Source organism: Euprymna scolopes, chromosome 6, assembly GCF_053919585.1.
Source record: "Euprymna scolopes isolate OS-2025 chromosome 6, ASM5391958v1, whole genome shotgun sequence".
Classification (NCBI taxonomy): Eukaryota; Metazoa; Mollusca; class Cephalopoda; order Sepiida; family Sepiolidae; genus Euprymna; species Euprymna scolopes.
The window spans coordinates 141,237,127-141,262,207 of record NC_136487.1 but is presented as its reverse complement, the minus strand read 5'-3'; the positions used below and the strand labels follow the sequence as shown (position 1 = coordinate 141,262,207).

Genomic DNA, 25,081 nt, shown 5'->3' with positions numbered 1-25,081 from the left:
CAAAAGTCGTATGGCATTTATTGATCTTGGAAAAGCTTACAGCAGTCTTTAAGGATGAACTATTGTGTACTTGTATGTGGAACGGCATCCACCTGGAATGGGTTGAATCAACTCTATCCATCATTACCATTGCGTCCCCCACGAAGGCCAATCAAGTCTGACGATTTCAAGTCAAAGTTACGTGATCTCTAGCCACTGGTTGTTCCAACGGTGAACTCCATAGATTCTGGCACCCATATTGGATTCCAAGTCAGTTTTAATCATCATCAGCCTTTTCTGTTTCCATCACATTTTCCTGACTTTGGGACAATTGCCTCATAGATGAATTTTCCTGGTTGATGGCGAAGGGCATGACCCAACCAGCACAGATGTCATGTGAGGAGTATTTGTTGAAGGGAGTTACTTTTGTAAGAGAAACAGTGTGTTGTTTTACAAGAAGTTTTACCTTCAGGCACTAAGGATAAGATGCAGGCAATGAAATTTCTGATTGTCTAACATCTTCTTCTCTCGTTGGCCAAGACTTTCTACCATAAACAAGGATCATTCACATCAGCGTTTGATCCTTACTTTGATGCTTCACCTTTTCTCAGATCTTGACCAGAGCTGGGAATTGAGTTGGCAGAAGGCATAATCAATTTGTGCTTTGATGTCAGCGCCAACTTGACCTTTCGTTGTGATGATGATATCAAGATATTTTGAATTCTCAACCTTTTCTAGAACATCACCATTGAGGATGATGGGTACTGTCTATTGGAGCAAAGCCAGCAGCGAGTATTTTTGTCTTTGAGACATTTATTTTCATCCCAATCTGCAAGGCAATATTAATCACTGTGGATATTAAAAACGTGCTGGATAGGATTATTTGGTTTGTTGTAGCAAAGTTGACAGGTTTTTCAGCATTGGTTTCCAATCGTAAATAATCCGAGAATATGATTGTTGCTGATGTTGTTTGTGCTCGCTTTCCAATCACCTGCAATAATTAGATCAGTTGAGGATACACAATCAACAGTAATCTGATCAGTGATCCTGATTTACAACAACTGAAAGATTCCGGTCAATATCCACGTGCAAGAAAGGAGTCTAATTCATTGCCATGCGATGCGTATTATGGGTCCACTAAAGGTATAGAGGCTTACCTGAAAAACTGGCACCAGATCCCAACTATAAGGTGTTTAGGCCAGGTATGCCTACTTGACTGCCGACCTTGCACTGAAGTGACATTGAACGATGACCTTCTCAAAAGTGGTGGACTCTTTTTGTTATTTTGGGAATACATTGAGTGCTGAAGGTGGTTGCAAATTTAGCTCTACCATCCGGGTAAAAGTGATATGGAGGTTGCCAATTGTGACATCATAAGCTATCCTTCTACCAGGAAGAGCATATGCATATATGGCCACTGTTTTAGGAACATGATGCTGTATGGAGGTACGTGCTGGATCCCACTCACTCTTCACTCGTTCATATTGACCATAATGACAAAGCAATGATTAAATGGATATGTGATGTTGAATCGGATCCGACTTGACATATTAGTTCTGATATCTGTTGGCAAATATACCAAAGCTTGATAAAACCTTGACAATTAACTACATTAGTTCAATCATGTTGACAGGAGTGACTGTTGGATAAGAAATGCAGAGATATTGAGGTAAAAGATTGGAGAAAAGTTGAATGAGCCAAGAAAGATTAGATTCAAACAATCAACAAGGATTATAGACAACAGAATTTGAATACTGAGATTGCAGTTTGTCAGCAAACATCACTCTTTTGACCTGCGAAAAATGAGACGATGACATTTGATGATGAATGAATCTATAATACAAGACTTTGTAATGACAGAATTGGACAACAGAAGAAAGTGGGAAACTTCAAGTTATAATGCATGTAAAGAAGAATAAATATTTGCCTTTGAGGTGTGTAAAAACAAATCTGTTTTTAATATAAAACATTCATGTCTAACAATAGAATCAAGATAGAACTTACTAGCGTAAAAACTCCAAGTGTCATTCATTTACCAGAAAAACTGTTATTATATAAAGACTTTATGATAGCAAATGCCACCTCCTGTTGCTGAGGAATACAAGCATGATATGAAAGTGCCATATTGTTGAAAGTCATAACAAATGGCCAAGATCATCTATTCAATTTTATCTCAGATCTGTAGGGGACACCGGTGACAAACGCCCTACAGTGGAATGATACACAAAAAATCGCCAGTACGAGGACCATAAAATATGTACATTTATTTACATGAAGGAATACATGTTTGATAAACGTAGTCCATACCTTGAATAGAGTTTAGTAATGCATGTGTGCTGGTAGATGATGCGTATATGTGTTCTTGGTACACGTGTCTAACTTGAGATGCAGCCGTGTGGAGCTGGGGATTGTGCATCTGTCTTGTTCAGAGTCCAGCAACGAAGAGAGAGAAAGGAAGTGACATATTGGATTTCACCAGATGTATATGCAATACATAGCGGTTGCTTGCATAACAGAACAAGAAAAGATAATTCATTTTACCTTAGCGATTCAGTCTTGTGTCTGTTGTCTGGGAATTTTAATTCTCGCAGATCTCATTGTAGCAAATACTGCGATTGTATTGTTGGTTAGCCGAGTGGGTCCTTAATGTCAATCGGCAGTCACTTCACCACTGTTCATGTCCATTCATTAGACAAAGTTACCAGCCCATTTCTTTAATTTACCGGAAAAATCAATTTTATATCCACCGTCCTCTACTCTACCTATAGCTGCTTATTGCTGGTCCAGTCAGTCTATTGAATGCTCGTCACATTTAGATAGAGGTTCAATTGACAGGAAAACATGGAAGTGGGTGATAAGAATGGACTGTAAACAAAGATGAATAAATAAAGACCTGACCACAGATATGTTAGTTTGAAAGTCAATTTCTAAAAATTAATGCATGTCAGCATGTAAAATTTATGTTGAACTAAATTTGAGGCTGCTGCTGATGATGATGATGATGCTGATATCTGCAAGAGTTCAAATTGTCAAACATTTATTGTTATTCAGTTTGTTGTTTTGTTTGTTTGTTTTTTATGGTTGAAAACAAAACTTAAAACTTCAACCATCATACAGTAAAGAAGAGGTTTTGAGGGATGCCACAGACTCTGGTTGGTCAAGCTAGATCACATATTAGACTTGAGTAGCAGCAGGCGTTTTGGCAATGACCAATGACCAACTGAGAAAGGAAAAGTTCCTGGAGGTCAAATGTGTGACTAATCATTCTACTGCTAAATGAAGTGAATTATATGACCTTGTGAATCTTTGGTGTATCTGTTTTGCTTTTTTTATTTTTGTTTTTTGTTTTTTTTATAAATAAAAATGCAATGACGCTTCGATCCTGGTAAAAATTGGTAGATGTTTTCCATGGAGTATCTAGCACAACTAATATTGGTCTGTTCTTGAAACTGAGCCACATTTATCTTTTACAAAAATTTTTATGAACAGTTCTTCCTAAGAACTTTCCATCTGCAGAACATGTTACCATGGGATTGCTTCCCTGCAGACTGCAACATGGTCATCTTCAAATCCAATGTCAACAAATAATTGTCAAAAACTCGCTTAATAAATAATCAGATTTTGTCCATTTTCAATCCTCTCATAATATTCTTCATCAGCCATCTCGTTAACCTTTATCTTTCACAGATTTTGGCCTTGATAGTCTTGGAGTAATTTACTTATTCAAAAGTTTATTTCTAGCATTGGTTTTCATTGGACTGCTTTTTTTCTCCTTGATTTCAACGTTGAATTTTGTTTTCATGATTCATAATATCTATTTAATACGGCATAATTTTCTGCTAATGTAACGGAGCACGGACACATTCAAATGCTGAGCTGTGCGTGAAGTGACATCATGGGGAGGAAGAAAAAGAACGTGTGCGCAAACTGACTATCATGTTTGAGAGAATCACGCTCACGTTAAAGATGTGGGTGACATCACAGCCGTAACAAGAAGTCATGCATGGTGGGAGAGTGGGGAATAAAGGTCTTTACTTAAAATCTGAAACGGTGAATTGAATTTCTTTCCTTTTTTTTGTCTTTGTCTCCTTTGCGATAGAGTCTACAACGTGTTGGGTCTACATGTTAACACACATGTAAATGTGTATTACCATTACACTAATTTCACTCTTAAGCGTTTTCAATACATCTTTATTATGAAACTATGACCAAAAGAACGCCTTATTTTTGAAATAGTCTAATTGTTGGCCTGGGTACTCCAATCATAATCCATCTTATTTGAAGCTTGCTTAGACTTGAACCTTATCGACGTTTTTTCCACTATTCACGTCTATTCACTGTTCCTAAATTCCTCGGTGATCAATCCTGTGTCATCTCTCAACTGCATAAGTCACTGTGATTTACGTTTTTATTTCTCAAAGTTGGTTCTCCAATGAAGATTTCCTGTACAAGTTCTTCACGTGTGACCAATGAACTCTGACTTTCTTACCTTCTTCTATACTTTTTTTTATTTTATTTTATTTTTTTTACATTTTCACCCCAAACAAGGCACATTGCCACTTTGGTGTAGAGGGCTACTATCAGGAACACTACAGGGGTACTATGTGGAGAGTTAGGCAGTAAGATGTTGGTTCACATTACACTTGAACTTCTGCATGTCAGTACAGTTGGGGGAAGCAGGAACCCGGAAGGAAATTCCAAAGTCTAGCAGTTCTGGGGAAGAAACTACTGGAGTAGAAAGCTCTTCTACATCTACGGATCTCCACTGTGTAGAGGTGGGATTTAGCTGCTTGTCGGGTTTGTCGAGGGTATTTACGTTGTGGGGGCACAAGTGCTTGCAGTTAATCAGAGCATTCACCATTAAAATACTTATAGAACAAGCAGATGGACGCAACATTTTATCGGTGGGACAGAGGCTGCAGCTTAGATGACAGTTCAGGACCTATCAGGTTGGTGACTCTCTTTTGAACCTTGTCTAGGAGTGAGAGACTAGTAGCAGATGCACCAGTCCAAATATGACAACAATACTCCATACATGGGCGAATGGTGGCCTTATAGAGGTACAAGATACTTTCGGGCATTAGTATCTTTCTAGCACGGTAGAGAGAACCTACTTTCTTCATAGTGGTCCTAATGCTCTCAATGTAATTGTTCCAACTCCTGTTTCCTGTGAACGTTAGGCTGAGGAGTTTAAAAGAAGTACTTTCAGATAACGAATCTTTAGCCATTACTATTGGTGGTAGAGAAGGTTTCTTGTAATTATTGAAGGAAACAAGTTTAGTCCATCTTTGTCCCCATTCTACTACAGATTGGAGGTCATCCTCTAGTGTTTCTGCCATTTCCTTAGATATGTGTTCATTTGTTTTCCTGTGGTGCTTGTTATATAGCGCGGTGTCATCAGCATATATACTCATCTCGGAGGCAATTTTGTTGGGGAGGTCATTTATGAATATCAGGAATAATAAAGGTCCAAGGATAGACCCCTGAGGCACTCCCGCATTTATCTCATACTAGCATTTCAGCCCTGCGTTGCCCGGAGGTATGGATTGAGCAAAAAAAAAAAGTGGTAGTAGGAAGGCAGGCTCAAACCCATACCATGAAGGAGGAAAAGAACTGGAAAAACCTGACGTCTTTGCTGTTACGACCACCGCCAAACCAGAAGTGACGTAGGTTTAATTAAGGCTAGACAATCGAAAGGAGAGGATGACTTTCAAAAATATCGGTGAAGAAAGCGACCCCCCTCATGTAGAAAACTGCCCAGTTTAAGGTGAAGATATTAATGTTTTTAGCCAATTTTTCGATATTTGTCGTCTGAAAGGTTGAACTTATAAACAATACTGATCTTGTAAAAATCTGTCGCCTATGTCAAAAGTTTTAGGTAGACATGCATACATACATACATACATTTATATATTGGTAACTAAAAATTTTCGACCCAAACCGATTAAAAAGATTGCCCTATCTCTGAATACCCTTTATGCCAAATTTCAAATGTTTAGACCAGAAATTGTCCAAGTAATTTGATAGAGATCACAGAGGTCAAATTTTTGTTAACTTTGACCCCTATTATGACCCCTTAATATTTATTGTTTTGGGCTCAAATCAAGTTATTAAGTTAGATCCATGTCCAAGGAACCTATATCTAAAATTTCAATTGTTTATACCCAAAATTGGCAGAGGAGTTTGGTAAAGTTCTCAAAGGTCAAATCGTTGAACTTTGACCCCTTAACAGCCAAATTTCTGGCCGAAAATGGATTACAAAGATTTCCCAAATCTCAGTACGCTGTATATCAAATTTCGAGTCTGTAGACTGAAAATTGACAGAGTTATTGCATAGGGAAATGTACACATACAGACACATATACTTTTATATATATATATATGTATAGAGAGAGAGAGAGATTGTTTAAATGTACAACCATCAAAGACAACCTGGATTTTTCTCTTATCTAAGATAAGATGTTATGTTTCTTAGTTTACCATATACAAACTGCCTTCAATAAGTTTCCAGCCTTTTTTGTATGGGCATTTTTATTGATAGTACACACATGAAACTCTAGTCCCTTCAAAATAATTTCCTCCGGCTGCAATACACTTGTACCATTCCAACAATTTCTGGAAGGCTCCATGAAAGTCTTCTTGTGCAAAGCATGCCAATGACCCTCATCACAGTCGCTTTCATCTCCTCAATTGTCTCATAACAACAGCCTCTAAGATTTTCCTTGAGCTTAGGGAATAACCAAAATTCACAAGAAGCAAAGTCTGAACTATACGGAGGGTGAGGAACTGTCTTGATGCTCATCTTGGTCAAATAGTCTGTGACAAGGATGGAGTTGTGGACTGATGCATTGTTTTGATGGAAATGCCACTGACCCGATTTGAAGAGTGTTGGACTCTTCTGACGGACGCTCTTCCTGAATGTCCTTAAAACCTCAACATAATATTCCTTGAGTGTCTGTCCAGTGGGAACCGAGTGCATATATATCATGCCCGTGCTTTCAAAACAAATCATAAATTTCTGGGTAGATTTGCTCTATTTTTTTTTGGGGGGGGGGGGGGTAGCATGCTTCCACTGGAACTCTGTCTCTTGGTCTCTGGTCATAGCAGTAGATCCAGCTTTAGTAGGGTGCATTCCAATTCCTGCTGTAGCTGTTCATTTGAGCTTGAAATCATAAAAATTGGTCAGTCATCTCATAACATATACAGCAATAACATACTAAATTTTCAAGAGTCTACAACAATTTTAAATGCCTGTACAAAAAGCCTGGAAATTTATTGAAGACACCTCGTATGTGATTTATATTTCGATTTTTCATAATATCTATATTGGGTTGAGGCGTGGGAGCAGGAGTTTCTTAGGTTCTTGATTGTCTCATTAGTTATTATATCACATGTTTTAACTTAAAATTGACTGTACCAATTGTAGCAATTTTGTTATTTTATTTATCTGCTTTCCAGGAGGTTAGACACAAAGTCAAGTGTGACTTTGGTAAAAATGTTTCTGCGGAATGAACTGGATTTGAACTTGGTACACAACATTAGCATTATAGCAATCTTTTTATCAAAATGAAACTTATTCCGAAAGGTTATCGATTTAAGAAGTAAAGATGTTTGAGATCCATATCATCAGATTGTTTTAAATTCTTCCAATTTAATTATTGTAAAAATGATAACCCATCATTTTGAGTTGATATTTGGATTATCGATGCGACAAGAAACATTTAAAAAAATAAATCATAGTGTGACCCTAAAACAATGCCACCCATAGAATTGTTAGTAAAATTCATATTCCTTTCTGCAAACCGACTACATTGGATACAAACACACTTCAGTCTATGTCTCATTTGTCTACCATGTTGAAGTTGTGAATGTCCAACAGTCTTTGTTTTGTGGCAGGGATATTTTAGTGATCGTTTCATCAGTAGATGTGATTCTGTATAGACTTCAGCCAGATCATAACATCCTAGGTTTTTATTTGTGGGTTCATCTCAAAGACAATGTTTATCAAAATAATCCCCAAATTATTTCTGTACTGAGGAGGTTATTAAATCCTAAGTCAGAGCGCTGTTAAAAGAAGAGTGAGTCAGTTATTGACAATTTTTGCACATCATATCTAAGTATTCTTGCAACACAGAAGTGTATATTTGGGACATATTATATGCTGGTAAAACAAAGACTGCTGAACATTCACAACTGAAACTTGGTGGGCAAGTCAGGTATAAACTGAAGTTTATTAGTACTAAATATAGTTTGATTGGAGAAAGGATTGTGAATTTTATTAAATATTTCATGTAATGGTTGAATTAAATTTTGGTTGCCTTATGTTGAGATTGGGCAAAAAGTTACCTGTAGAACCACTCTACAAAGGTGTCGAAATATGCACGATTTTTTTTTTTTTTTTACATTTATGAAGCTATTAATTTTCAATAGAAACTGAATAAAATTGCATTCATTTTCATTGAAGTATAGCAAATTTTATTGATCTGTACAAGGACATTACAGTTATGAGGGTATGAGTCAAAATGAAAAATAACAATAAGAAATGCAAACGATGGTGAACCTATCATATATTTTTTTCACCGACTTTTGTAATAATCTTTTTCTTTACTTTATTAATTTCTTTTTCTTTTCTTTATTCGTTTCTTTATTTTTTTCCTTTCTTCCATTTTTTCTTCCCTCCCTTTTTTCCCTCCCCTTTATTATTCTTCCCTTTCTTTGATTTTTCTTCCCTCCCTTTATTTTTCTTCCCTCCCCTTTATTTTTCTTCCCTCCCTTTATTTTTCTTCCCTCCCTTTATTTTTCTTCCCTCCCTTTATTTTTCTTCCCTCCCTTTATTTTTCTTCCCTTTCTTTGATTTTTCTTCCCTCCCCTTTATTTTTCTTTCCTCCCCTTTATTTTTCTTCCCTCCCCTTTATTTTTCTTCCCTCCCTGTATTTTTCTTCCCTCCCTGTATTTTTCTTCCCTCCCTGTATTTTTCGTCCCTCCCTGTATTTTTCTTCCCTCCCTTTATTTTTCTTCCCTCCCTTTATTTTTCTTCCCTCGCCTTTATTTTTCTTCCCTTTCTTTGATTTTTCTTCCCTCCCTTTATTTTTCTTCCCTCGCCTTTATTTTTCTTCCCTTTCTTTGATTTTTCTTCCCTCCCTTTATTTTTCTTCCCTCCCTTTATTTTTTTCCCTCCCTTTATTTTTCTTCCCTCCCTTTATTTTTCTTCCCTTTCTTTGATTTTTCTTCCCTTTCTTTGATTTTTCTTCCCTTTCTTTGATTTTTCTTCCCTTTCTTTGATTTTTCTTCCCTCCCTTTATTTTTCTTCCCTTTCTCTGATTTTTCTTCCCTTTCTTTGATTTTTCTTCCCTCCCTTTATTTTTCTTCCCTCCCTTTATTTTTCTTCCCTCCTTTTAATTTTTCTTCCCTCCCTTTAATTTTTCTTCCCTCCCTTTATTTTCCTTCTCTCCCTTTATTTTTCTTCCCTCCCTTTATTTTTCTTTCCTCCCTTTATTTTTCTTTCCTCCCTTTATTTTCCTTCCCTCCACTTTATTTTTCTTTCTTCCTTTTGCTTTGTTTTTATTCTTTTCTTTATTCCTTTTTCTTTCTTTTTTTTTTTTAAATTCTTATTCTGTTCTTTTTCTTTATTCTTATTTTCTCCATTTATTATTATTTAATCTATAATCTTGTTTGATGGATTTTAAAAGTTAGATCTAAATAGTATTTAAGCTGACGAACCAAACTTTGATTGATAACCAAAGGGTGGCTCCACACTCCTCAGAGCTCTTAAATAGAGGCAGTTTTATGTCATACCTAGAACGGTTGAGCGAAGGCTTAAGTAGTTGATTAGGTTGAAGAATAGCCAATTTTCATTTGTTATTGTTGTACCATGTTATTTAAAATAGACTAATGAACCTTGCTACAGTTTACTTGTTTTTTATATTTAATCCAGTGTGGCAAGTTGGTATTATGTAGTCATTATTGAATAATCACCTTAAAAGAAAAAAAAAAAAAAAACAGCTAAGGGTATAACACGAAAATATTTACAAAACAAATTTGAACATAATTAACCCGGGCAACGCTAGATCAGTACAGGTAGTGAAAAATAAGCCTTAAAATAAGGATATTATCAAAAAAAAAATTGTTTTTTTATTCAAATATATACACGATGAAATAAATTTTGATACAAGAAATGAATGGTGCTAGCATTCATCACCTGGTAACCACACTAACTGATTTCACAAGGAAAAATGGGTCTTGCTATTTAGTTCTTTTAGTCCTCATATTTCTGACAAAGGTGGATGGAGGGAGATATTATATAATGGGTCGTCCATTGTTTTGAATAGGTGATATTTTCAAATTTTCAATCCTCTCATAATATTTATCATTATTCAACGGTCAACCTATCCATCTCATTAACCCATATTGAGTATTTTTTTAGCCTTGATAAGTTGTGACTCGTTAATGAGAAAGAAAAAGGTCTATGAAATCAGTTGATGCGGTATTCAAACAGCTTGAAAAAGGAGTTACAAATGTTGACACTGATATTGAATGTTAAACATAGCCTCATGCTATACGCCTTATATTTTTTATAAGAATTATATTCTAGTATTAATGTGACAAACCTTTTTTTTTTCTTTTTTAAATCTCTCCAGACAGCGATGAAGCCACTTGATCTAAGGAGCTAAAAAAGTGTTACTTCAAAGTTAAAAACTTGCCAACAATAAGTGTTAGATGGAATAAATTCTGGCCCAGAAAGCAGCAATTCTTCCCTCTTTGTCAGAAACATTACTCATGGAATGTGAGAACTAAAGGACAAAATAAGGGAAGCAAGAGAAACAAGGTTGCCAGAAGTAAACCCAAGATCCGTTTTATACTCTCCTTTAATCATAATGTAAGATTGAATTTGTCAAAACCTTTGAGACTCTAATCAGAAATAAATTTCCGATCATATTTTCTCAGTTTGTCTCCCTATATCTTCATAATTTTCCATCCCTTTTTTTTTTTTGTTTTTTTTTTTTTTTGTTTTGTTTTTACAACTGAAAAACGGATGCATTCCTCTAGTCAATCCATTTTGAAAATATAATGTTGTTGTTGTTTCTTTATTTTATTTTTGTTCAGTTATCCGCAACATTTCCAAAAAATGAAAAACACGTCTTAGACGTATATAACTTTCCCAACTACGTGCACTTAATGATAAGGAGTTATTTTTCCAAGGAATTATTAAATTTCTTAAAAGAAATTTTTTACATTTTTTCAGCATAGTAGATTTTACATAGTATAGACGTTTTGGATCATCTTTAGTTAATACCATCTCTAACCGCCTTTTACTATATACATCCTACGATATGACTACGGCATACCCTATTCCTTTTAATTAATTTTGTTTATTTTACTTTTTCATTTAGAACATTAAAAAAAAAAACTACTTTCACTCCCAAACTGTTTTGGTTTGGTACTTTTCAAAAGTATATTTACCCACAATTTTCAATAATTAATTTAAAAAAAAAAAAATACTGGATGATCCATGACTCGTTAGATTAATATTGATACACTGTACATTCTTTCTTTTCTTTTTTCCCCTCTTTCTCTCCTTCTCTTCTTTATTTATGTTATTTATTTATTTACATCATCTTCTTGCATTCCTTTTCTTAAGCTGCTGCTATTACTACTCCTATTCCCTTCCTCCCACTGTCTAAAGCATTCAATGTTCAAACAAGCAAGATTATCAGTTTTAGTATTATACTAGACTCTCAATGCACGTTTTAGTTCATATAGTTGACCCTTTCGGTTATGGATCATCTAGATATTATAAAGGATCGATCGATCTTTCCCTCTCTCTCTCTCTCTCTCTCTCTCTCTCTCTCTCTCTCTCTCTGTAAAAACTAGCCGATGATAAGTGTTAGAAAGATTCTAACTCAGAAAACAAGTCTTTGTCAGAAACATCATTCATGGAATGTGAGGACTAAAGGACAAAATAAAGGAAGCGAGTGTTACGAGGCTGCTGAAAGTAAATGCAAGATTCACTTTCTACTGTCCTATTCTTGGCATTTGTTTTCCCAATATTTTTGTAGTTAAGATTTCTTTCTAGAAAGACATTGGGTTTGTACAGAAGAGATCATGTGAAGGTTGCCAACATCCCAAAGCGAAAGTGTTTCTGTGGAACAAACTGGACTCAAACTTGGCACATTCAGTTTTCCTGTTTGCATTGTTAACCACTTAGCTACTGTCACCTACCTGCTGCTGCTGCTGAGCAAATTGGACCTGGATGCAGCGTTAAACCTGGAGATGTTGACTTTTTATTTTTTATGGTTTTGAGTGTTTGTTATTAATTTATGTTACATGTCTACCCATCAATCATGCGACAATAGCCTTATTTTAGGAGGAATCGAGAATCTTCTACTTTTGTAGAGGATACAATTATTATATTAAACTTCAGTTAACTCAACAAAAGTTAATAATTTTGACAGGATTTTTTGATCAACATATAACAATCATTTATACTCGTTAAGAAAACTCACTGAGGATCTAATCTTGTGGCTGTTTCATCATAGTCATTAACAATTCACTCAAAATATCAGCACTTTTACAATAGAAAACTCAACTATTTCAGAGAAATCACAAAAGCTAAAATAATTTCTTTTTAATTTTCATGAATATTTAAGAATTCTAAGAAAAGAAACAATAACTCAGACCAGAGTTTTTAAAAATCCTTAATAAAAATAGATTATTTATGCCAAAATCCTGCATATGTTTCGTATATGATTTGGTTTGTAGATTCACTTATTTTGTAAACAAATAGTCGGTTAACAATAGTGTATATTTAACACATACCTGAGATCCTGTTAGGTACTGCCACTTCAGTTAAAGTGGACCTGAGAGTAGTGGTAACCAATGGGTGATTCCATATTCCTCAAAGGAGTTTGCTATCATACCCACGGGGATTATTATTTTATTGCGGACTATTATCCTCATCTTTTTTTTTTCTTTAGTTGTTGTTTCATGACATTTCGGTCAACTATTCCTCTGGCCTTCGTCAGGTGGTAACCGTAACGGGATAAGAACTCTGAATCTCTTAACTGCATTCTCAGCAATTACTGCCTTCCATAGTTGTTGTCATCTCACCACATTTTGGCCAAGTAAGCCTCTGGCCGGCTTTGGGTAGGATTGAAACCGCTATCTTCAGACAATGCTCACCTAAAACCGTAGAGATTAAACGTCTCTATCCACTGTGCAGTGGATAGAGATTTATCTAAATAAATTAATAAATAATACTCACACTGGGATTAGTTTGGTTGTTTCATTTTATGGTATAATAACTTTTTATTGGGGGGGGGTTATTAGTGTTGAATTCATTTTGGTAAAAGTTTTTATACTTCAAGTTCTTTATGTTTTCAAATATTTATTCATTGTGTTTGATAAAGGAAAATTGTTTTTGCTATTGGCTTTAGAATATAATTGAGTTTTCGGAAAGATAAAAAACAATAACATCAAGGTTTGGTGCATTTTAGGTCCGGAAGATGACATCTTCAGGCAGCCTGAGCTGGTAGCACCAGAGAAGGAGAAGGATTAAGTAGTTGATACGGTTGGTGTAGAATTAAATTGACACTGGCATAAATTGCTCCAATAGTTGATATTTAAGTCAAGCAAGAATTTTCCTATGAGATTATCCACTTATGGACAAGCAGTCGATCAGAACTTAATAGAATTAACTTGCCCATCTGAGCATCATGGGACATTGCAAACCTTTTATAAAGTGGCTTTTTTTTCTTTATTAAATCATTTTTCCATCCAGTTTATGCTTATAGCTCAGTTGGTCAAACAGTTGTGCATTGGCTACTAAATTCAATACTTAAAATATAGAGTAAACAGAAAAAAAAGTAGAAATAGCTAAATGTGGATTTCAAAATGGTGGGCTGGTATGGGTTAGGGTAGAGATAAACACCTTTCTCAAGGGTTTCTGAAGCAGTTTCATGCTTGGAACAAATTTTATTTAACTAGGCTCCTGACAGGTACTCCCACTTCAGGTCAGAGTGGACTTGGGAATAATGGTAACTTGACAGGAGGGGGTATCATCCACCCTTCAAAAAAGCTTCTAAATTGGAGTCTCACTAGATGTACTTCAAGGGTCATATTCAAGACCTAAAAAAGATGGATATAATTTTACATTTTTAGTAAAAGAGACTTTTCATATTTAAATTCTGTCAAGCATTACCAAAAGCAGAAACTTGTAGTAACTGCACTTGTGCAGTATATTGAACTCCTTTGTTTATCTTCTAGCATAAACTTATCTCATGGATTTTTCTAAGTTAGGTCTAATTAGCAATCTGTCTGATTCATCGATATTTGATTCGAACTAGCCTATTTTTTTTTTTTTGCCACTTCCACATTATTATTGGAAGGGGTATACGTATATATATATATATATATTTTTTTTTTTACTTTCTTTATAGAAATACTTAATAATGAATAAGGAAACAGTTAGAGTGGATATTTTATCCTTGCTTCATTAGAATGAAGGGAAGTAACGAAGATTTTTTTCCCAAAGAGTAGTTTCCAGTATTTAAAATTATTACCAAATCTCCTTATATTTTAAAAGATTGAAAAGTTTTGCATTTAATAACTTCGTAAATAAATTAAAACACTATTACTGTTACAACATTAATCGTAGTTTATAATAATTTCATGGTCAATTTATATTGTGGTTTTTAACTTTAACTATCCTGTTAATAAATTAAAACCTAATACTTTAGAAGAAGAAGAAAGAAAAAACTGTAGTTAAAAAATATATTCCAAGTAGTGCCAGAGTGATATTAGTTAAAAATATTAATATTATTATTAACTAATAATGATATTAATAACTAATACAGTGTTCAAGCGCATCAAAGGTACACCTAAATGTATGCATATAATTATGTAGAGAAAGGCATTAGATGTAGTTTTGGTACATTTTGAATACCATAAGTTTTAAAAAACACTGTCTTCACAGCCAACGTGTGAATGTGAGCAGTTCCATGTTTCAACAATGTTGAGTGTTTAAAATATATTTTTCTAAAAGTCATCTGAACGGTGCTGTTTTCTGACTTTGTGTTAGCTACATGTAAACTAAAAGGCTGTTTTGGGGTGTTATTTGTGAGATGATTAATAATTTTGTGGGTGTTTACCAAGTCCGATGTTGGAGCTTCAATAAATCTAAGCTCAAAGAAAGAAGGTGTTCAGAATATGTTGGATGTTTGATAGAAGGTATTCACTTGGTTGCATATCTCTGAATGGTTTACAGGCAGTCAGTGTTCTATGCAAGATGGGGAATTTAGACAGTTAAAGTGTAATCACATCATAACTTATAGCATAGTTCTACATTCCACTGAAATATTCCTGCAGAATTATGCTTTTGTAGCAGAGAACGGGACAACTTCTGTTGTGTTTTTAACTTATTCGGATTGATCTCTTATTTTCCTTCCAGCGTCTTTTGCACAGAAGAGATGCTGCTAGTCTCTCTCTCTGCTCTATCGTTATTTCCATGAAAGATGTTCAATTGGGCTCCATTTTCTGGTTCTGCCTTGTAAGATATTCACAAAAAGAATTCTTGTTACCACAATGGAAAAAGACTTTTATTTCTCCATGTTCCTAATACAAAATCTTCATGGATAGTTTCTTTGCAAAGATGACATATCTGTGAAATATTACTGAGGGACTGCTATCTTACAGATACACGGATATCTTACACAGTCATCTTCAACGAGTACTTATAAACTTTCACATAAGTAATCAAATATAGTTTATTCCATTGATCAATGTTGGTACTCCCATAGCATTCTTCATCCCTTACCCTTATCTTCAAATGACTCTCGGCATTGATAAGTGTTGATTCAATATTTTTTTTAAAAATCCCTGTGTAGTCATCATCGTCATTGTCACCATCATCATCATCATCATCATCATCATAGTCATCATCATTATCATCATCATCATTGTCATCATCATTGGTTTAACATTTGTTTTATATGCTGTCATATGTTGGACAGCTTTCAGAAATCGACTTCTAAACTAACCTTATCTCTGGCACGGTCTTTATTTATCCCTCTTTCTTTCCAAGTTAATCCTTATCACTTTCCCTATGAACTGCTATCCTAAGAATTATCACCCATTCCTTCAACGTTACCATACCATCAAAATCTGTTCTACACACAACTTTTCCATACTCTCCAGATTTGATCTTCCTCTGAGATCACCAGAACTAAACCTGTCTGACTTGCATTAAACATTCAACATATAATTTTCATATAATTTCTCTTTGTGCAATTTATGGCCTTCATCCTTGCTGGCCACGTTTCACTTTCACACATCATCACACTGCGTACACGTCTGATAAACTCTTCCTTTGGTCAGCAATCATAAAGCTTAGCTGGTTAGTTATGGCAGAAGTTCCCTGAACTCTTGCAATCACACTTAGCAAATGCTCCATGCTGTACTCAAATGATATCACAAAGGTAACAAAACTTCTTAACAGCTTTGCCATCCAAATATACTTTCATCAAATTTGAGTTCTTATCCATCTCTTATCTTCTTGCATATAAACTGATTATTTTTTCTCAACCTTTCAATTATTCCACTGCGCTTATATGCATTCAATGCTTATAAGTACCACAAATAATTGACTTGTCTTCAACTCCCCTTCCACAAACTACACTACTTTAGTCTTGCTAACATTTACTCTCAGACTTGTACTTTCCAGAGCATTTCTCAAAGAGTCTGCAAAGATTTCATATTCTTTTCCAAAATGTCGCTACATAAACTTTCTACAGTTTCAGTTCAGTCATTTTGCCTAAATTCTTTCATCTTATTTCAACATTTAAAATTAACTTTTTCGTAAAATTTTTGTACCTTAAAAGAATAGCAAATTTGCATCTATATTTTTTTGAAGTTTAAATTTTAGTTTTAATTGAGAATAGTGAGTTTGCTTCCCATGCAAACATGGAAACTGCTAAAAAAACTGCTAAAAAAACTGCTTAAAATTGGATAAATTACTTGATATTCCCTTTGCAATATAAGTTTTTAAATTAAATTTCTTTAAAAAGAATGATAGGTAATTCATTAAAACAAAGCTTGGAATTGTTGAACCAGATCATAGTTCTCTAACTTAAAAATACAACACCTCTCTATAACAGATTGGATTAAAACCATGTTATTCTACTGTGAATATCTTAAGTCATTTCTAAACATATATACCACACACTGGATGAGGCAGGTGAAGCTATGGCAGTAGAACTAGATATCTCCTAAACCTTTAACAAGGTTTGATCGGAAGAATCAATTTGTACAATATTACTGGAGGAAGATTTAATATAATCAGATTTTTTTTTTAACTGAAAGAAAGGGCCAGGTCATGATGGCTGTACATCTAATGTGTCACTACACATTGTTGAATGGCAGAAGAACAAAGACTGTTGGGCATTCACAACTTGGTGGACAAGTTGGGTATAGACTGAAGTTTATTTGTACAAAATAAGGTTGGACTGCAGAAAGGAGTATGAATTTTATTAGCGATTCAATGGTTGGCATGTTTTGGGGTCGCTCTGTAATTTATTTTTCAAAATGGATCTTGTCTCGTGGATGACCAAAATATCAACTCAAAACAATAGGTTATTGCATGTATCTTTTAAATAATTATATTGGAAGAATTTAAAACAATACTTAAATCGATTATGTTTCAGTAGTAGTCCCTTACAATGACAATATAATTCTTTTAAACGATTTTGAAAGTTAAATTTAATTATTACAGTATTGTTTGATCATTAAATTATTACTTGAAACAAATTGTTATAAAACTATGAATAATTTTGTTACAACCATGTCATTTTAATCCATATAAAATTATAAAATGTAAAAACCTTTTATTCTTTCAATATACGAGAATTTGCTATAAAATTTAAATTAAGTTTAAATGACTTTCTTGTTGATAGTTTAAATAATTCCAAATTTCTTTTTACATTTAAAAGTGTGACAAAGTAATTTATCTTTTTTTTTTTTTTTAAATTCTTTATTACCTGAATTATGATGTAAATGATTAAAAAAGTATTTATTGTTAATTGTAGATGGCAGCATACTGAATGTAAGCAATGGACAGTTGCAATCTGGAAGCATCTGGCATCTACCCAGATACTGAACTAATACGTACAAGGTGTGTTTGCATCAATTCTCACTTAATTTATGCCATTATATTCATTTATTTATGACTGAACGAATTAGTTCAACCAGGTCATAAAGGGTTAATTAAATTGTTTTATTTTATGAGAGTGATTCTGTATAGAAGAACCCATATTTCTAAACAAAGTCCCAATCTCATTTCTGTAGGACTGCTTCCCTGCAGACTACAACATAGTCATCTTCAAATCCAATGTCAACCAAATATTTATTACAAGCCATCCTCATAATCAAATTTTGTTCATTCCATTCATTATTTTCAACACTCATAATATTCATCATCGTTTAATTGACAATTTATCTAACTCATCCCCAAGTTCCTTTTAGCCTTGATAAATGGGGATACATTAATAAAAGAAAAATTACCTGTGATGTCTTGCATGACTGTTTTTTTATTTTTTTAATGTCAACAGGAAAATTAATGCCAAACTGTTTTATTTTTCAGATGAATTTTCAACACGTGACTTTGGATTGGTTGAGAAGAGCTTTTTTATTGTAGGAAATATGAATTTTGAAAACCAATTATTTAAAAGCAGAGGATTTTTTTTGAAAGACTGACAATAAAGTGGGTTTCACTCTATTATTTTTTTTACTCTTGGAGCAAAACAACCAATTTTGAACCAAGCCAATCATGGAAGAATATTTCCACAATGAAGAAATCGTTAGTAGATAATAAAAAATAAATTAACATTAGAAAGAATCAGAAATGAAATGTGTTTTTGTTATAGCTTTTATGCAAACTTTCATCTCGATGTAGAAGACAATATCTAAGCTCGGAAGCAAGTTCAATCTTTTGCATTGCTTCCATATCATCTTGATCATGGAGATCCCACGAGAAGATGATTTTCTTAAGTCCAAGTCTGTGATGTCTCTTGGAGACGAGTTGTTGAAGACACGGTTCCTCATTTCTCAACAAGGCCTTCTTAAATCTCGCTGTGGCATTTTGTCTCCAGATGAGGAAATGTTGCGATCCAAGAATTCAATGATGCCAGACAATGAGATCCTCCACACGCAAAACAATATTATGACACCAGAAAGTGACATGGTTCGATCACGTGGTTGTATGATGAATCCAGATAATGATATGTTCCGCGCTCGGGGTAACATGATGAGTTCGGACAATGACTTTTTCCGATCCCGATCAAACATGATGGTCTCTCCAGATAATGACTTGCTCAGAGCTCGGAATTTAATGGCCAGCCAGGAAAATGAAATGCTAAGAACCAAAAATCTCATGACCCCGACAGGTGACCTCGGCCGGCATAAGGCCATGATGCCGCATGAGAACAATATGCTTAGGGTCAAAGGTCAAATGTATTCTGAAGAGACTAATGAGATGTTGCAAACAAAGGAATCGGAAACGGAAAACTGCAACAACCAGATCATGCGTATGAAAGGACTGCTGCCGCATGATCCCAATGAATTTATGCGGTCAAAAACTCTGATGCATCTTGATTCCTCGGAACTTTTACGGACAAAAAATTTGTCTGGATCTGAAAGCACAATGTTATGCACTGCTAAGAATACTGTACAGCAACAACAACAAACTCAGCATCAGCAACCTCCTCATCCTCATTCACAAGATAATGAACTGCAAAGATTTAAAAGCCTCTTACAACCCCACGAAGCTGATACAATAAGAACTTCTAAAGCAGTTATGTCATCAGAAAATGAATTATTAGGTTCCAATGATAATAATCTGCTTGGGTCCAAAGATTTAGTGGGTCCGCCCTCTGAAAACCTTCAGGATATGATGAGGTCAACATCATTATCAACTCCAGTTGCCCCATCAAACATCGCAACAATGTCGACTACAAAATGCCGCTTTTCAATGTCTGACAGTAATTCACTTGGTTCAAAAATTGAACAGGATGAACTTACGAAATCCCGGTTTATATTTGCAAACACAACTAACCAGCACGTCGATAATAATAATATTAAAACGAGTAATGATACTAGTAGCAACAACGGTGTTGGCAACAATTCTCTTGGGGGTAGATGTATGAGTCACATTTACATGGGTTCCAGGGTGGAAGGTGGTTATTCTATGCACATGGAATCAGGCAATACAAATTCAGAGACTCCAACCATTAATTCCGTTCTCCCTGCAGGCAGAGAGTCGAACAACGGATTGGGATTAAACAACGGCAACTTTACTGCACCTGTAAGCAAAAAGACCTCATCAAAAGGTCCGTACCAATGCGATTCGTGTCATAAACAATTTACAACATCGAGTAACTTGTCCGTACATAAGAGGGTTCATTCCGGAGAGCAGCCGTACAAGTGTGGGATCTGTTTCAAGGCGTTTTCAACCTCTAGCAACCTCACCGAACATCTCACTACTCATTCTGGGGAGAAGCCATTTGAATGCGACGTCTGCCAGAAAAGGTTCTCCCGCTCGAGCAACCGCAAGGTACATATGCGAATTCATTCCGGCGAGCATCCGTTCAAATGTTCAATGTGTCCGAAAGCTTTCACAACGTCGAGCAATCGAACTGTCCACATGAGAACGCACGCCGGACAGCACCGTGAATTTCAGTGTGACGTATGCCCGAAAGCGTTCTCTCAAGCGCGCTACCTGTCCGAACATCTGAAGATCCACTCGATTGAGCGTACATTTGAGTGTGATTACTGCAGCGAGACATTTCCGAAATATTTTGAGCTTACCCGTCATCTGCGAAAGCACACGGGTGACAAACCTTTTCAGTGCGACGTCTGCCACAAGCCGTTCTCACGTTCAAGCCACTTGACGGTCCACATGCGCTCGCATACAGACGAGCGTCCGTACCGCTGCGATGTTTGCGCAAAGACATTTTCAACATCGAGCAACCTTTCAGTACATAAGCGTGTGCACTCTGGCGAACAGCCATACAAGTGCGAAGTGTGTGCGAAGGCGTTTTCCACATCGGGCAACCTCACCGAACACATGACGATACACTCTGGTGAGAAGCCTTATGAATGTGACATATGCGAGAAGGCGTTTTCAACGTCAAGCAACCGGACTGTACACATGAGAACTCACTCTGGGGAGCAGCCTTTTGAGTGCGAGATTTGCTTCAAGGCGTTCACAACGTCGAGCAATTTGCGGGTGCACAAGAGGACGCACTCTGGCGAGAGGCCCTACAAGTGTGACCAATGCCCAAAAGCATTCTCGCAGTCGGGACCGCTTAATGCCCATAAGAGAACTCATTTACAGATATCATTGGTATGAATAACGAACCTCGGTTCTGATTTACAATTTGACTTAATTAAAAAAAAAAAAATTTTTTTAATTAAAAGAAAACAAAAAAAATACAGAAAATTTTTATGATGTACATGCTCATCACCGAACTAAAATGTCATATTCCAAAAATTACATAAATTGATCAAGTAGTAGTAAACTCATTTTTAAGTGATTAATATGAATTCGTAGACATTACAACATGAATCTTGCAAATTTTAATTATTGTTTAGTTATCTCTAAGAAAATCAAAATTTACGATTTTTATGTGCAAAACATTATAAAATACAAACAAAATGTCTGTAGTTAAATTGAGTTGTCGCCCTTGAATTTTAATGCATTCTAAAAGGACATGGCAGCTCCTTCATCATAAAATTTGAATCTCTTAGTTTAAAAAAAAATTTAATAAAAAAAACTGCTTGGTCGATTTACATAATTTTTGGAATATGACATCTTTGCTCTGTGACAGGGCATACATCATAAACATTTGTATTTTTGCTTTTTTAAGTTGAATTCTAAATAAGAACCGAAATCTCATACTATCTTTACACACAACAAAATCTTTGGTTCTTGTCCAGAATTCATCTCATATAGTAAAAATCAAAAATTAAGAAAAATCTGTATGATGAGTGATGAAACAAAAATATCATATTCTAATAATAACGTAAATTGATCAGCTACTTTTATTTTAAAATAAAAAAAATCAAATTTTATGAGTAATCGAAGAACGGCTATCTTGTTTGCCATTTTGAAAATAATCTTAAAAAAACAAAAGGGAGATAACTCCACAATAATTCAAATTTGCAAGATTTGTTGTAATGCCTACAAATTCCTATTAATCACTTAAAAATGATTATAAAAACAAAAAGAAAAATCTGTATGATGTACAGACTCAGGAGGAAATGAAAATATAATCCAAAAATCACATAAATTTATCAAGTAGTTTTATTTTTATATACGAAAATCAAATTTTATGAGTAACCTAAAAGCAGCTATTTTGTTTGCCATTTTGAAAACAATCTATAAAAAAAATAAAGGAAGATAACTCAAACAATAATTCGAACTTGTGAGATTTATGTTGTAATGCCTATAAATTTCCATTAATCGCTTAAAATGATTTCCTCTTACATTACAAAGCTAAAATAAAAGAAAAATCTGTATGGTGTACGTACTTGTGATGAACAAAACGGATTATATTCCAAAAATCATGTAAATTGATAAGTACTTTTATTTTTATAAAGAAAATCATTTTTAAAGGATTAATGGAAATTTTCAGGCATTACAACATAAATCTCACAAGTTTTAATTGTTGTTGAGCTATCACATTTTGTTTTTTATTTTAATTTTTTGGGGGCTGTTTTCAAAAGACCGGAGAAGGCAGGCATTCTTCGGTTACACATAGAATTTTATTTTCTTATTTAAAAATGAAACTAATGGATCAATTTGTGTGATTTTTGGAATATGATATTTTAATTTCAGTACATACATTGTACAGATTTTTCTTTACTTTGTTTTTTAAAATAGGGAAAATTCTGGACAAGGACCAAATCTTTTTAAAAAACATTTTATGCGAAAGCAGGAAGATTAGCAGATCAGGTATTAATATTCAAACATGTTTTCACTGGAACTTTTTATTTCATTCAATAAAAATACAATCAGTCCATAAGACGTGTGTACAATAGTTAAACAGTAGAATAATTTAATTAACATATAGTTTTATGAAATAAAACCCTTTTTATTTATTTGATGTGATTGTTCCAAATATGACGGGCTCAAACAGATGCTTGTCTTCATATTTATTATTCAAATAAATGAAATTTTCAAACCGCACATCATATTGACATAATCTAGTCCAATAAAAATATTAATTTCATTATATAAAGCAGTGTCTCTAAATTACTAAGTTATTTTTGTATGTGATAAATGAATATATATATGTATATATATATATATATATATATATATATATATATATATATATATATATAGATCTTACCGTTTTTAACTCTTAATCACGTAATGGCTTAAAATTCTCATCATTTCCTCCCTCCAAATTTCGACAATTTAAAATTATTTTTTTATCATGAGTCATTGTTGATTTTCCCCACTTTTTATTTGATCAAAAAAAGTAATTCAGAAGAGGAAGAAAAGAAAAACAATGAATTTTCTTAGGGTGTGTTCATTCAGTCTGCAAATTTTTAACAATGGAAATACAATTTCAAACATAAATTTGACACGACTACAAAAATACTTACTCATCACTCAAAAAATCCTGATTTAAACTAATTAGACATTAACTTTCAAGTAAAATATGACTTTGTTCATCGACATAGTTTCATTCTAGGTTGATACTGATTTCAATGCTTCTTTAACAATTTAATGTCAGTTTTTGGTAACATTTATCTTTAATCTTATAATACACCTAAATTTCCGATATCATTTCTTTATTGGAGCTGAATCTCTTTCTGTAGAGCTTGTGAAGTTTGCAAACTGTTGGTAGTCACTAGATGCGAGATCTGAAGAATAGGACGAGTGCAAAAGCAGTCCAAAGTGCAATTCATGTAGTTTTGTCAGAGACTTTGTGACATGGTGCATGGTCTTGGCGAAAGAGCACTTTTTTCCTTTATTTGTGCTCGCCTTTTTGTTAATTTCTTCCTTCAAATGCACTAATAATGCTATATAATATTCTTTATTAATGGTTCTTGCTTTCTCAAGGTAATCGATGAACAAAATACCTCACGCATCCCCAAACTTGCCTGCTGATGTTTGAGTCTTTGGTTGCTTGTCACATATTGATGCAAAAACTTCTTTTTGTTGAAATAATTGTAAACAAAGTTCTGAATCCTTAATGCGTTGTTGTTTTGGGTTAATTTTGAGCAAATATAACATCCAATTTGATCACAGCTTATTGACAAATATTCATGTCAAATATTCATGACAAATATGACAAATATTCATGTCAAATGGTGAATGCATTGCTTTCTCATATCTTCAACTCCTCTGCTATCTTGCACAACTTCAATTTACGATTAGCCAAAACGAGTTTGTGGATTTTTTTTATGTTTTCTAGGACAATTGCTGTATTTGGATGGCTTAGGCATTCAACATCATATGTGTTCGTATGACCATGTTTAAAGTCTGTCTCTTAACATTGTTTCTGGTGGAGCATATATCACTTATCAAGCCATTGCTTTGTTTGAATAGTACTTTTTCTCATCAGAAAGCAATGTTTTATCAACTTATGAAATTCAGAATTTTCCATTATTTTAAAAATTAGCAAAAGTTGGCTTCACTTAAATAACCACAACTTGTTATCTAATAATCCAATTGGGATTAAATTTCCACACATGCTATTCGAAGGTTAGTACTTTATAAATATCTATGCTTATCCAGTTTTACCTCGGTAGTAAAAAACATAACTGCACAAAACTTTATTATGTACATACCTGCTAGGTTAAAAAAAAAAAAAGAGGGGTACACCAAAATTTACACAAGTTCATCCAGTTTTTTTGTCTTTAAAAAATCAAATCAAATGATCCTATGTAAATTTTGGAATCCATTCTTAACAAAGGAGGGAGAAGCTTTGTTGACTCTTGCAGTTACCTCCCTTTACCATTGATGGCGAAAAATGACCAATGAGAGAATTTGACAAATTTTTTTTTTTTTTCTTTTTACAAAATTTCTGGATGAATTTGT

The 25,081-nt window shown here is 34.2% G+C and overlaps 1 protein-coding gene across 4 annotated transcripts in view; it reads left to right on the top strand.

Annotated features, from left to right (window-relative positions):
• LOC145278004 (uncharacterized) overlaps positions 1-23,127 on the top strand; it is a 61,525-nt gene extending 38,398 nt beyond the window's left edge. For 2 of the 4 annotated variants that reach the window (XM_080130175.1, XM_080130174.1), the window contains exons 2-3: positions 18,057-18,142; positions 18,611-23,127. In XM_080130175.1, coding sequence (XP_079986301.1) covers positions 18,986-21,376 — 2,391 coding nt within the window. In that variant the 5' untranslated portion in view covers positions 18,057-18,142; positions 18,611-18,985 and the 3' untranslated portion in view covers positions 21,377-23,127. The remainder of the gene's footprint in view (positions 1-18,056; positions 18,143-18,610) is intronic. The other 2 variants (XM_080130177.1, XM_080130176.1) reach the window with 1 other exon arrangement.
• Positions 23,128-25,081: the final 1,954 nt, after the last annotated feature.